The sequence below is a fragment of the Notamacropus eugenii genome, chromosome 4, assembly GCF_028372415.1.
Source record: "Notamacropus eugenii isolate mMacEug1 chromosome 4, mMacEug1.pri_v2, whole genome shotgun sequence".
Classification (NCBI taxonomy): domain Eukaryota; kingdom Metazoa; phylum Chordata; class Mammalia; order Diprotodontia; family Macropodidae; genus Notamacropus; species Notamacropus eugenii.
In genome coordinates, this window is record NC_092875.1 from 159,375,094 (window position 1) to 159,387,783 (window position 12,690).

At 38.1% G+C, this 12,690-nt stretch overlaps 1 protein-coding gene and 1 pseudogene across 2 annotated transcripts in view; one reads left to right on the forward strand and one right to left on the reverse strand.

Moving 5' to 3' along the window:
• TMEM67 (transmembrane protein 67) overlaps nucleotides 1-12,690 on the reverse strand; it is a 95,301-nt gene that overhangs the window by 25,238 nt on the left and 57,373 nt on the right. For both annotated transcript variants that reach the window (XM_072603552.1, XM_072603551.1), the window contains 2 exons: nucleotides 769-868; nucleotides 547-686 (listed from right to left, as the gene is read on the reverse strand). In XM_072603552.1, coding sequence (XP_072459653.1) covers nucleotides 547-686; nucleotides 769-868 — 240 coding nt within the window. The remainder of the gene's footprint in view (nucleotides 1-546; nucleotides 687-768; nucleotides 869-12,690) is intronic.
• LOC140498724 (dnaJ homolog subfamily A member 1 pseudogene) lies at nucleotides 6,154-7,408 on the forward strand (annotated as a pseudogene).

Genomic DNA, 12,690 nt, shown 5'->3' on the forward strand with positions numbered 1-12,690 from the left:
ACAACACTGAAAAGCCAAGGAGTAGGCCTATTCTCCCTGCTCTACCTCCCTCCATGTTCAGTAGTGGAGAGGATGTCCAGTGCTCTAGGGTCTTCTGAAAAAAGCTAGGTTTCTGTGAGTGCAAGACAGAATGAGGAAGATGAGGAAGACAGTTTGAGGAAGATGAAGGCAGGACAGCATAGGAACTCAGGAGACACAGAGTTGTGGAGGACACAGATCTTGGAATAAGAAATGGTAGTAGGGCAAGGAGAATATTATCCATACTGCAGGCAACTATATATCACAGGGATTAGGAGAGGAAGCAGTCATTTGTTAGTCATGGAATAGAGAACTATCTGACTGGAGCTCCTACACTCAAGGATATTATGATGGCAAAGAATGGAACCCCAAACACAAGATTTCTCCACTACTTTATGCCATAGTTACAGGACAATAATGATCACTAAGCATTCTTGTTATTAATTTAAAATGTTAACATTTATATACAACTCAAGCCAACATTAGGCATAACATACAGCATGGTTTTTTATCAGTTACTGTAAGTACCTCCAAAAAGAAGAGAACAGAAAGCACTTGAAAGAGGGGATTAAGTTTTCTCAGAGTTTGAATTTCATTCCACTCCTTTGCTACAAAATATGTCCTCCATATGCTTACAGGAACAGCAGCACTTCGTAGGCCTCCTTCACCTGGTTATGAAAGATAAAACAAAGGGTAAAGCCAACCTTTCTAAATGTTCAATGAGCGAGCATAAATGATTGTTTAAATTACCTTCAACAGCTTTAAGAACTTTGCCTTTGGGTCTCTCCCAGTCGATAAGAAAGACATCTATAGAAATCTGGAATACAAACTTGTGCAAAAACTGCAGACTCTGAGAATGAAATAAAACATATATGCAAATTATGGACATTAAAATTAATTCTTGTGGTTTCCCCGATTTAGGAAATTCCTCCTACTAATGGAAGTGGATCTGCAGCTGCTCTATAATTTATATTAGTAGCCAGATGGCAGGGACACTGAGTGCATTTTTCTAGACCAAAGTAAATTTTCTAGGTCAGATATGTCAAACCACCTGCAACACTACCTAGTTCCAGCTTAAAATGTAATTGGGAAATATTTAACAAAACAAATAAAAATACAAAAGAACATAGATAATGTTAACATGTGGTTTTCTAAATCAATATTTGACTGAAAGGACTGTTTTGACACCACTGGTTCAGGTAGTATCAGAAGTAGAACTAAAGCCCAGGTTCTTCTGAACTAACTCTAAATCCAGCTCCTCAGCTACTATACATGTTGCACGCATAGAAAAAATTAATTCCATTCTGTTGATAAAATGGAAATGCTATTATTACATATAACAACCACAAGTGATTTTTTAAAAAGATTATATTCTGGGAACTTCATAAAGCTGAGAATTAATGGAAGTTTATACATAGTCATACAATGACTGATTTTTTTTCTCTTCCTACCAAAAAAAGTTGAAGGGATAAAGCAGCCTTATCTGTCACTTGACATAAACAAGTTAAAGCCACTAGCACAGTTTATATGTAGGCTCACACAGTTCTATATTTGACAAGGGATGCAGTCTAAAATAGGGATGGATAAGAATGAGTTTAGGAAACTCAACAGTAGCTAATCAATCCCTTCTTGAAGAAAATGAAAGGCAAAATGCCTTATAGTTTTCAATAAGTATTTGATGAACTGAATTGAATTTGTTGCTGTTAAAAAACAATAGATTCTCTGAATTTCAGAACATCCAGATGTTCACCATGATAATAATAACATAATTATTATTATATGTTATAATATGATAATGATAATAGCATACATATAGCGCTTCATGGTTTGCAAAGCATTTTACAAATATAAAAGCAGCTCATCAAAAAAAAGTGGCTCATCAAATTAAATAGAAATGGGTGACTGAAAAGATTATTCAGGAGATGAGTAAAGCAAGGCTTCCAAGGCTGCATGATTCAATAAACTCTGTCTTGAACATCTCCCATATTGCTCACTTGTGAGTTTAAATCTGAAGTGGGCTTTAGCTTTGTAAGACTTTCTCTAAGATAGATACTAGCTCCAGAATGGACTTTCCTCTGGGCATGCCTTCCTTATACTAAGGTTACTAGTTGATTTCTGGTAGTTGTGAATGGAGCTCCATGTTGACAAGTCTTGTGTCTTGACATTGGAGGTACTTTCAGCAAATGCCCACCCTTCACTAGACTTCCACCCCAAAGCCTGACTTCACCATTAAGGCAAAGTCAAGTTTTTAACTCTCCCGATTATATATCTGGGCATAATATGCATCTGGGCAGAGACAGATAGCACCGGATGTCAACCAATATATAAACCATCTTGCTTAGTTGCTAACAATTCTCCCCTTTATCCCATCATATGACTGTAGATATGTAGAATGAGGTGGATAGGGAAGAAACAAGAATAATGACTATTTTAGCTGATATTTACACTATTAATAACAATAGCTCAATAGATTTTGCAAGCCATTTTTTATACATTATCTCATCTGAGTAATGGAACACAAGGTGCCTGCCTAACTCTCTGTGATAACAGGTAAGTATACCTTTACTATCCTTTTACATATAGTTAAATTCAACTCAGTAAGTATTTACTAAGCATCTGCTAAATGCAAAACACTAAGGGAGATACCAAGAAAAATAAGATATAGTCCTGGCCCTAAAGGAGCTTGCAACCAAGTAGGAGATATAAGGTATGTTTTTAAATAACTAAAAGGCAGCTAGGTGACTCAGCCTACATAGCACTGGACTAGGTCGGAGTCAGGAAAACCTGAGTTAAATCTAGCCTTAGACACTCACTAACTACGTGACCCTGGGTAAGTCATTTAACTGCTGTTTGTCTTAATCCACTGGAAAAGGAAACAGCAAATCACACCGGTATCTTTGCCAAGAAAATCCTATTCGGGGTGTTAGATAGGAACTCTTCAGTTCCCTGCAGGTTCACTCTGGATCTAGGAAGACTAGGAATGACAGTGGAGACCACAGATAAGAGGGTCACATTACTTTATTCTCAATGGCAGCAGGTCAAGACAGAGGGTGGGGAGGGGGCATCCATCCTCCCCTACAGCATCCCCAGCATTCAGCCCTTACTGACCAGTGTTGGTTTGATTTATAGAAAAGCACACAAAGAAGGTATCATGCCAATAATAAGCTCATATGTTTACATTAACTATAGTTATATAATGATTCGTTAGTGCAGAGCACATGCAGTTGGGGTGTTTATGAGCCAAGCTTATCAGTATAGTGCAAGCACAGAGTGAGTGTTTATGGCCAGGATCCTGGCCTGGATGACTGTATCATATTGGATTCATGGCACCTTATACACACGAGGTCACAAAGAATCAGAAATGACTCAACAATTAAGCAACAAAAGTTAACTGTAATGTAAGACTGAATGTAATGCTGTGGGAGAGATTTTTATAAAAAGTGCTGGGGAAGTACAAAAGAGAGAAAGCTTACTTCCAGTGGAAGAAATCAGGATAATGTGGGGCAGGACTTATTTGGTTTGGACTTGATGGGTGAGTATAATTTGTACTTGCAGAGATACTGTGGCAAGGGGATGGAGGAAGTAGGGATTTAGGACCTTTTAAGTAGATAAGACATGAGTAAAGACATAGTAGTAAGAAAGCAAAGAACATTTTCAAGAAACATAAGTAGCTTGTTTTGGTCAGAGCAAAAGGTAGATAGAAGGAGAAATGGGAGATAAGACTAGGTTGGAGACAGATTGGAGGCTGCTATGCTTAGGTGTATGGACTTTATTTGGTTAGTAATCTGAATCAGTGGAGGGTTTTAAGTGAAGGAATCATATGATCAGAGTCGTATGGTAGGAAAAGTATAATGTTAGCAGTGACTAAATGAGAGAAGAGACCAAAAATGAGGCAGTAAAGATTAAAAAAGGCTTTTTAAAATTGGACAGCAGGAAGAAGAAGAATACCATTAATGGAAATAAGGAATTTAAAAAGCAGAATGATTGACTGAAAAGACAGAAGATGTTTTGGACAGCGTGAGTTGGAAGTACAATGGGATATTCAAAAAGAGAAAATTCATTAAGATAGTGAAAAATCTGATTCCAGAGCTGGGAAAAGAGGTCAGGACTAGAAATGAAGATTTGAACTTGATTATCATCCACAGAAAAAAGATAACAGAGTTAGGAAAAGAATATGCAGAGAAGAGAATAAGCATTTGGAAATGTCTATATTTGGGAAATGTCTTTAGAAAGAAGACAAAATATCCTGGGTAATGATATTTCTTGTATTCTCTGGATATATTAGGAAACTCATTCCTATAAAAATCTTTATTTCTCTCTTTGAGGACAATATGAAAGCCATCCTTTCTAGCTGCAGTTGCTTTGTTTCCCACTTTAATTCACAGTAGGAGTGTTAATATGGATATGTTCAATTCCTTAAGTCTGTCAGCTCAGTTGCTGGTCAGAGATTGTATACTAAAAGTACCAAAAGTTAAATTGCTTTTAGACTCTAGAAACTGTGATTCTTAGCACTTTCTGTCCTCTTTTTTTCACTACTCTATCATCGTTATTGTCCAAATGGAGACTTCAGAGGTTCAAGGGCTGTTTTATATTTTAATTGTTTCATAAGTTGCAGTGACTAAAATATTCATCAACTTCTGGCCAACCTATAAGCCAGCCATTCTCTATACAAATAAGCTGGTCCTCAGAGAGTAAACAAAATCTGTGAGCAGGTAACTATATGACACTTTTCCAGACAACTAGAAACCTTCAGATCTCACACCACGTAGACATAACTTTTCATAATTTAAGGCCACCTCCACACCGGGATGGGGAATGAGAATAGGACTTTTGTATGGGTTTATTTCACAATTGTAATTTAAAAGCTTAAAATAAAAGCACTGGTTGAAGTAATATACTGAAAATTATTTATGTGTAACTGAAATCCATCAAGAAATCCAATTTGACTTAACAGGCATTTATTAAGTTCCTTCTGTGCACAAATTGCTAACTTTATTGAATTAACAGAATTCTATAGAAAGAAGCTTCATGACATAGTGGATGGGGTGCAGAGTAGGCCTTAACATCAAGATAACCTGGGTTCAAATTTTACCTCTGATATAAAATGGCTGTGTGACTCTAGGCAAGTCAATTAACTTGTCAGTGTCCCAGAAAGCTAAGACCTTAAACTGAAGAACAGCTGGGGATGGGCATTGGCAGATAGAATTTCTTCAGCTGGGAAATCCCTCAGGCATGCACCAAAATAAATAAAAGACATGTACTGCAGTAGATTTGGACATACAAAGATTAAAACAAAACTCCCTACCCTCCAGAAGCTTACACTATGTGTAGGGCTATAACATGTTTATGGATAAACAAGTAGAAAGTGAGAAGGAGAGAAGGGGTACACCATTCACAATGGGGGAAGGAGGACAAGGAGAAATCAGAAAAGGTTTCATATATAAAGCTGAATCTTAAAAGTGAGTATTAAAGGAAACTAAACATTATAAACAGAGTTGAAGGGGAGTACATTCTAGGCATGGTGGTAAACTGTACAAAGATACGATTTGTGGAATTGTTTGAGAAACAGCAAATAAGCTAGTTTGACTCAAACAGTGAGTTTTGGGAAGGGAATGACATTAAGTCAGTCTGAAAAGGTATAGTAGAACCAAATTTTTAAAGGCTTTAAATGCTAGAGGAGTTGGTATTTTATCCCAAGGAAAACAGGAAGCCCCTGTATCTCCCTAGGCAAGGGACTGACAAGATCATAATCTATGCTTTTGTGCTTTGGAAGATTCTATCAACAGTCAGAAGGCTGGGGTGGAAAAGAGAAAGGCTAGAGGAAGGGACACCAATTAGGAGGCTACCTGGTGAAATGTGATGAGGGCCTAGCCTTTGGTAGTATTGATGACTAGGGAAAAGGGAATGGACGTAAGATATTCAAGAGAAGTTAACTCCAGGGAAGCCACCTGGAATAAATGCGAAGATGGTGATGCCCTTGACAAAAAGAGAAAAGTCAGCAGAATTTTCCATATAACAGTGAGAAATGGTCAGCAGCAGCAACTGCTGCCTAAACTCAGGGCACAAGAACTGACCCTCCCCCCATTCTGTTTCATTTACTTTCTCACCCAATATTTCTCACCCCAGCTATAGAAAATGGTTCTACAGGATATAATTTATTATGTTTTGGGGGTAAAATCCATTGCTCCCAGGAAGAACTAAAAAAGGGATATAGAAAACTAGTCTTGAAATATCTCCCAGATAAGAATCCAAATGAAGGAGAAAATTCAGATAGATTTCTCAAGCTTATGAAGTGCTTTCTGATGCAAAGAAGAGACATATAACAAAAGTGGAGAACAAGCCCTTAAGAGGGTGGTTCTGGTGGTTTCTTTAATTCTCCAATGGATATTTTTTATGTTTTTTGGATGAGGCCGAAGAATGAAAGGGGAACAGACAGGTAAAATGCTATTCATTGGGTTACCAGTTATCTTAGAAGATTAATATAATGGTGCAACAAGAAAACTGGCTTTGCAAAACAGTGTAATTTGTGATAAATGTCAATGATGGAGCGGTAAGAAAGGAGCTGTAGAATGCTGTCCAAATTGCAGAGGCAGTAGAATACAAATAAGGATTCATCAGATAGGACGTGGAATGGTTGAACAAATTCAATTAGTTTGCATGGAATGACAAGGGCATAGGAAACAAAAAGCTGTAAGAGGAGAAAAATTGTTCAAGAGAAAAAGATTCTGGAGATTTATATTGACAAGGACGTGAAAGATGTCAGAAAATAACATTTCATGGTGAAGGTGACCAGGAGCCAGGACTTGAGCCAGGAGACATTATTATGGTTTTGAATCGGAAGGATATAATGGCATATTTACCGGATACAAGGAGGACCATTTCATGTGTATGTACAGATATTCAATTGGTTGAAGCACTGTATAGCTTTCAGAAACTAATATTAACTCTTATAGTAGAACTGCAGTCATAACTTCTTACCTTAGTCAGATTGTTAAACATGGAGATATCAAATGTGTGCTGAATGAAGGCATGCCAATTTATCACCAACCTTACGGGAAAGGAATCCTAATAATTGAATTTAAGGTAAACTTCCCAGGGAATGGCTTTCTTTCATCAGATAAGCTATCTTTGTTGGAAAAGTTACTGCCTGAAAAAAAGGAAGTACAGGAGACTGAAGAAATGGATCAGGTAGAACTGGTGGACTTTTACCCATTTCCAAAGCATCATCCCAGAGGTGGGGTTCAGTGTCAAACCTCTCAATGGGGGTCAATGAATACTCTTCTACGTTACTGTAATGCTGGCTTTTATAAACAATAGTGAATGAGTGAAGAACTAAAGTTCTCTTAACATATGCACCCTGTTGTTTTTTTTGCTGTAATATTCAACTACAGTTGTGTTTTTAAAAGTTGAGCTATTACTGGTAGAATTGTGAACTGATCCAATCATTCTAGAGAGCAATTTGGCTCTCTAGAGCCAAAGGTCTATAAAACCATCCATATCCTTTGGCCCAGAAATACCACTGCTATATCTGTATCCCAAAGAGCTAAAAAACAAGTAAGAAAAGGATCTATATATCCAAAAATATTTACAGTAGTTTTTTTTTTGTGTGTTGGAAAATAATTGGAAATCGAGGGGATGCCCATTAATTGGGGTATGGCTAAACAAGTTGTAGTATATGATTGTAATGGAATACTACTGTGCTATAAGAAGTGACAAGCAGGACAAATTTCAAATTACGAACTGATACAAAGTGAAGTGAACAGAACAAGAAGAATGCTGTACACAGTAACAATAATACTGTATGATGATTGATCAGTTGTGAACTTAGCTATTTTCAGCAATACAGTGATCAAAGTGTCAATTCTGAAGGACAGATGATGAAAATATCTATATGCCTCCAGAGAAATAACTGATGGAATCTGAATGTAGATTGAAGCATACTGTTGTTTTTTTAAACTTTATTTTTCTTGATTTTTTTGGTCTGTGTTTTCTTTCACAATATGACAAATACGTAAACATGTTTTGCATGAATGCTCATGTATAATCTATATCAAATTGTATGCCTCCTCAATAAAAGGGAGGGAATAGAAAGAGGGAGAGAATTTGGAATTCAAAATTTTAAAAAACAAATGTTAAAAATGTTTACATGTAAGTTGAAAAAATATTTAAATTTAGAAAAACAAAAAAGTTAATGAATAAAATCAATGATACAAAATGCTGACTTTGAAATTTATGATGTTCAGGGGGTGGAGCCAAGGCTGTGGAGTAGAAGGACTAGACCTGTAGAAGCTTCCTCCCCATAGACCATAAAATACCTGTAAAAAATTACTCTAAACAAATTCTAGAGCAGCAGAAGCCACAAAACGACAGAGTGAAAGAGATTTCCAGCTCAAGACAGCCTGGAAGGCCAACAGGAAAAGTCTATCGCACCAGCACGGAGCGGAGCACAGCCCAGTCTTGGCCACACAGAGACAGGACCAGAGCAGGCTTCAGGGTGCCACCAGCAGCTGCAGCAGTTCCCAGATTGTCAACCCACAAACGCCAAAGGCAGCTTCAAAGGTCAGTGAGAAAGTTCTTTTACCTGCCTGAGAAAGGAACACACTCTGGCCCCGCCAGAAGCAGCCACAGCAGTGGCAACATCCATTTTTGGAGCCCTCAGCTTAAAGATCCTGGGGGGATCATGTAGCTGTTCTGAATCTCAGCCCTGAGTGGTGGTCCTGGGGTGAGGAGGAGCACTAGCTGGTGGAGCTGGTGGAGGCTCTGGAGAGGGAATCCTATTCACAGACCCTGGGCAGAAGAGTGCTTGCAGTTGCTCCCAGACCAGAGTGCAGGCCAGGAGAGGAGTAAAGTCCTCTCCCTTGACTGTGCCACCTTGGAGGAACTGAGAACTTACAGGTCCCCCTGAGTATACCCTCCTCTTGACAAAGGACTCAAAAGTCAAGTAACTAGCTGCGAAAATGCCCCAAAAAGGGAAAAAAAATAAGACTATAGAAGGTTACTTTCTTGGTGAACAGGTATTTTTTCCATCCTTTCTGATGAGGAAGAATAATGCATGTCATTAGAGGAAGACCTAAAAGTCAAGGCTTCTGCATCCAAACCTTCCAAAAAAAATATGCAATGGTCTCAGCCTATGGAAGACCTCAAAAAGGATTTTGAAAATCAAGTAAGAGGTGGAGGAAAAACTGGGAAGATAAATGAGAGCGACGCCAGAAAATCATGAAAAGCAAGTCAACAGCTTGCTAAAGGAGTCCCAAAAAAATGCTGAAGAAAATAACACCTTTAAAAATAGACTAACTCAACTGGCAAAAGAGGTCCAAAAAGCCAATGAGGAGAAGAATGCTTTAAAAAGCAGAATTAGTCAAATGGAAAAGGAGGTTCAAAAGCTCACTGAAGAAAATAGTTTTTAAAAATTAGAATGGAGCAGATGGACGCTAATGACTTTATGAGAAATTAAGAAATCACAAAACAAAACCAAAAGAATGAAAAAATAGAAGATAATGTGAAATATCTCAATGGAAAAACAACTGACCTGGAAAATAGATCCAGGAGAGACAATTTAAAAATTATGAGACTACCTGAAAGCCATGATCAAAAAAAAAAAAAACAGCCTAGACATCACCTTTCATGAAATTATCAAGGAAAACTGCCCTGATATTGTAGAACCAGAAGATAAAACAGAAATAGAAAGAATTCACCAATTACTTCCTGAAATAGATCCCAAAAGAGAAACTTTTACAGCCAAATTCCAGAGTTCCCAGGTCAAGGAGAAAATATTTCAAGGAAGGGAGAGAAGTTGGAACTCAAAGTTTTAGGAACAAATACTGACAATTATTTTTGCATGCAACTGGGAAATAAGAAATACAGGTAATGGGGTATAGAAATCTATCTTGCCCTACAAGAAAAGAGAGAAGATAGGGATAAGGGAAAGGAAAGATCTGATAGAAGGGAGGGCAGATTGGGGGAAGGGGTAATCAGAATGCACAGCATTTTGGGATGGGGGTAGGGGAGAGATGAGAGGAAAATTTGGAACTCACAATTTTGTGGAAATGAATGTTATGCTAGTGAAGAGTGGTAACTTGTGAGCTATCTTGTCTATGGTAGGAATATAAAGGAAAGTGAAGCAGTCTGAATGATGGGGATCCAGACTCTGGCAACCTCCCTGAACTTCCCTTGAATCTTGCCACTTAACCTGGCTTTTTATGCTCAAATTTGTAGCCAGGTCTTCCTGAATCTTCCCACTTAATCTGGCCTTTCATATTCAAATCTGTTGCCCATGGCCTAGCCTGGCCTTCCTTTGTCTGTTATACAAGGAAAATTGTATTTTATTTATATTCCTTTTGTGCCTGTTTGGTCTTTGTCTAACATCCATGCCAGGTTTGTCTTTTCCAGAGTGCAAGACATCAACTTCCAGATAACTGCTCAGGCTATGTATCCCTTGAAAAGGACCCATCGAGGCAGGGACAGCTCTACATCCAATCTCAGCAGGAAGCAATTTCAGAAGCGGAGACCTTCATCCCTTACCCCAAAAGATCTTGGGTGCCATCTCATACACAACTGAGGGCCTATTTTAGAGGGAAATAGACAAGCAAACAGCTTGCTCACACTGACAATTTTAGAAGCACAGTATTCCTAAAACCAATTTCATCAGTCAGCTTCCATGCTTCACAGGCAATTTCACATTACTAGAGAGCAAGCAAGAAGCACTGCAGTAAAGTCTTGTCCACACTGCATCCCGTTTTTGCCAGCTCCATCAAATACATCTATCAATCCTCAAGGATGCAATCCTCTTGAAATATGGCAAATGGATGTCACACATATCCCAGAATGTGGAAGGAGTAAATATTCAGGTTATACTATTGCCACCCCACTGACTGGGGAATCAACAAAATTTGTTAATGATCATCTATTTAGGTGTTTTGCAACTCTAGGTATTCCACAAATTATAAAAACAGATAACGGTCCAGCTTATACTAGTTAAACCTTTACTAAGTTCTGTCTGTCATACAGAATACAGCATAGAACTGGCATCCCATATAATCCTACTGATCAGGCCACTGCAGAACGTCACAATCACGACATAAAAACTTTCCTCGAAAAACAAAAGAAAGGGAGAGAAGAAGGCAAAAGAATAAGGAATACAGTCGATATGGTGTTGTATACCATAAATTTCCTGACACCAGATAGAAAGAGGCTTATGCCTGCTCAAAAACAGTTTCAAAAAGGCAAAACACACCTTACTGATTGGAAAAAAGTGAAAGTGAAATTGAACGACCCAAAGAACATCTCAATTCTTAACATGGGGGTGAGGGTATGCTTGTTTTCCCATAGGAAATGGTGAAGAAACGATCTAGGTACGGGAAAGAAACATCTGACCTCTGCCATACACTGGACAAGATAAACCATGATCAGGATGAATGAAGGAGGGACAATGAAGACACTTATTCTAGGCACTCTCTAGCTGACCACTGCAGCAGAAGGAACTGATTGAGAGGGAGACAGATGGACTTTTGTACATAATCCACCTTGAGTTAGGGTGGTAACTTGTGGAAAGGAGATAGAGGAGGTAATTATGGTAGGAAATGGGTCAAAGGTTTTTGGGAAACAAATTGATATAGATAAAATTTTTTGCTTTTATGATTGGGAAATAACATGCTTTAATTGTACTATCACTGAATGCATTGGTTCTCATATAGCTAATACCAGCATTATTTCTATAATTATGTGTCCTAGGTTTGTTTTAATGCCTATCAAAAGTAAAGGATGGTATATCTCTGTATCTGATCAAACTTTTAATCAGTTCATGTTGAAAGTAAGACAGAAAAGATGTTTAAGTTGCATTATTTTAGGCATCGTAAACTTTGTGGCAGCATTGGCTTCCTCTGTATCAATTGGTTTATCTGCACGTACCATTTAATGGATACTTTAAGGGAAACTATTGTGGTGGTGGGAAACGAAGTTGATGTTCTTGAAACAAGATTGTCCATGAGATGTGATTATAGGTTCATTTCTATTTGTGTTATTCCTGCCTATTATAATAGCTCTATATATACTTGGACTAAGATTAGAAATCATTTGAATGGGATATAGGAAATAGTACTCTTGCTTTGGATATTGAAAATCTTAATCAGATTGCTAATGATATAGATGGGGCCTCCAAGGAAAATCTTTACCCCGATGAAGGTGCAAATGTGATTTGGGATTATTCTAATACAAATCCCTTTTGTGTCCCTGTTCCATTGGCTCATGTCTATATTACCTCTATCCCTTTGTTTCTTTGTATCAGCCACCTGTTTATAGGTACCTTTTCTCTCTTGGGAAAGATCTTCAAACCCAAGTACCTTATCTCCGGTTACAACAAAAGAAAGGGGGAACTGCTAAGGGCCAGGATGGAGTGTGGTTGGCAATTTCAGGATACACCTTCCTGGACACTGTTCTTTGAGACTGTGCTCATTACCATCCAGAATGGCTCCCCAGGCCCCCCTCTCCCCCCACATTACTGTCTCCCTGAGATAAACAAGAGAACTACAGAATACAAGGGATATGTAAAATAGACACCCTTTAGGCTAACATTCCAATAAGACTGGCCAAATTACTAGGACGGGAGACAGTAGAATGTCATGTAGACTTGCAGTTTCTGTCTATAAATACCCTGACCCTCGGATCAATAAACGG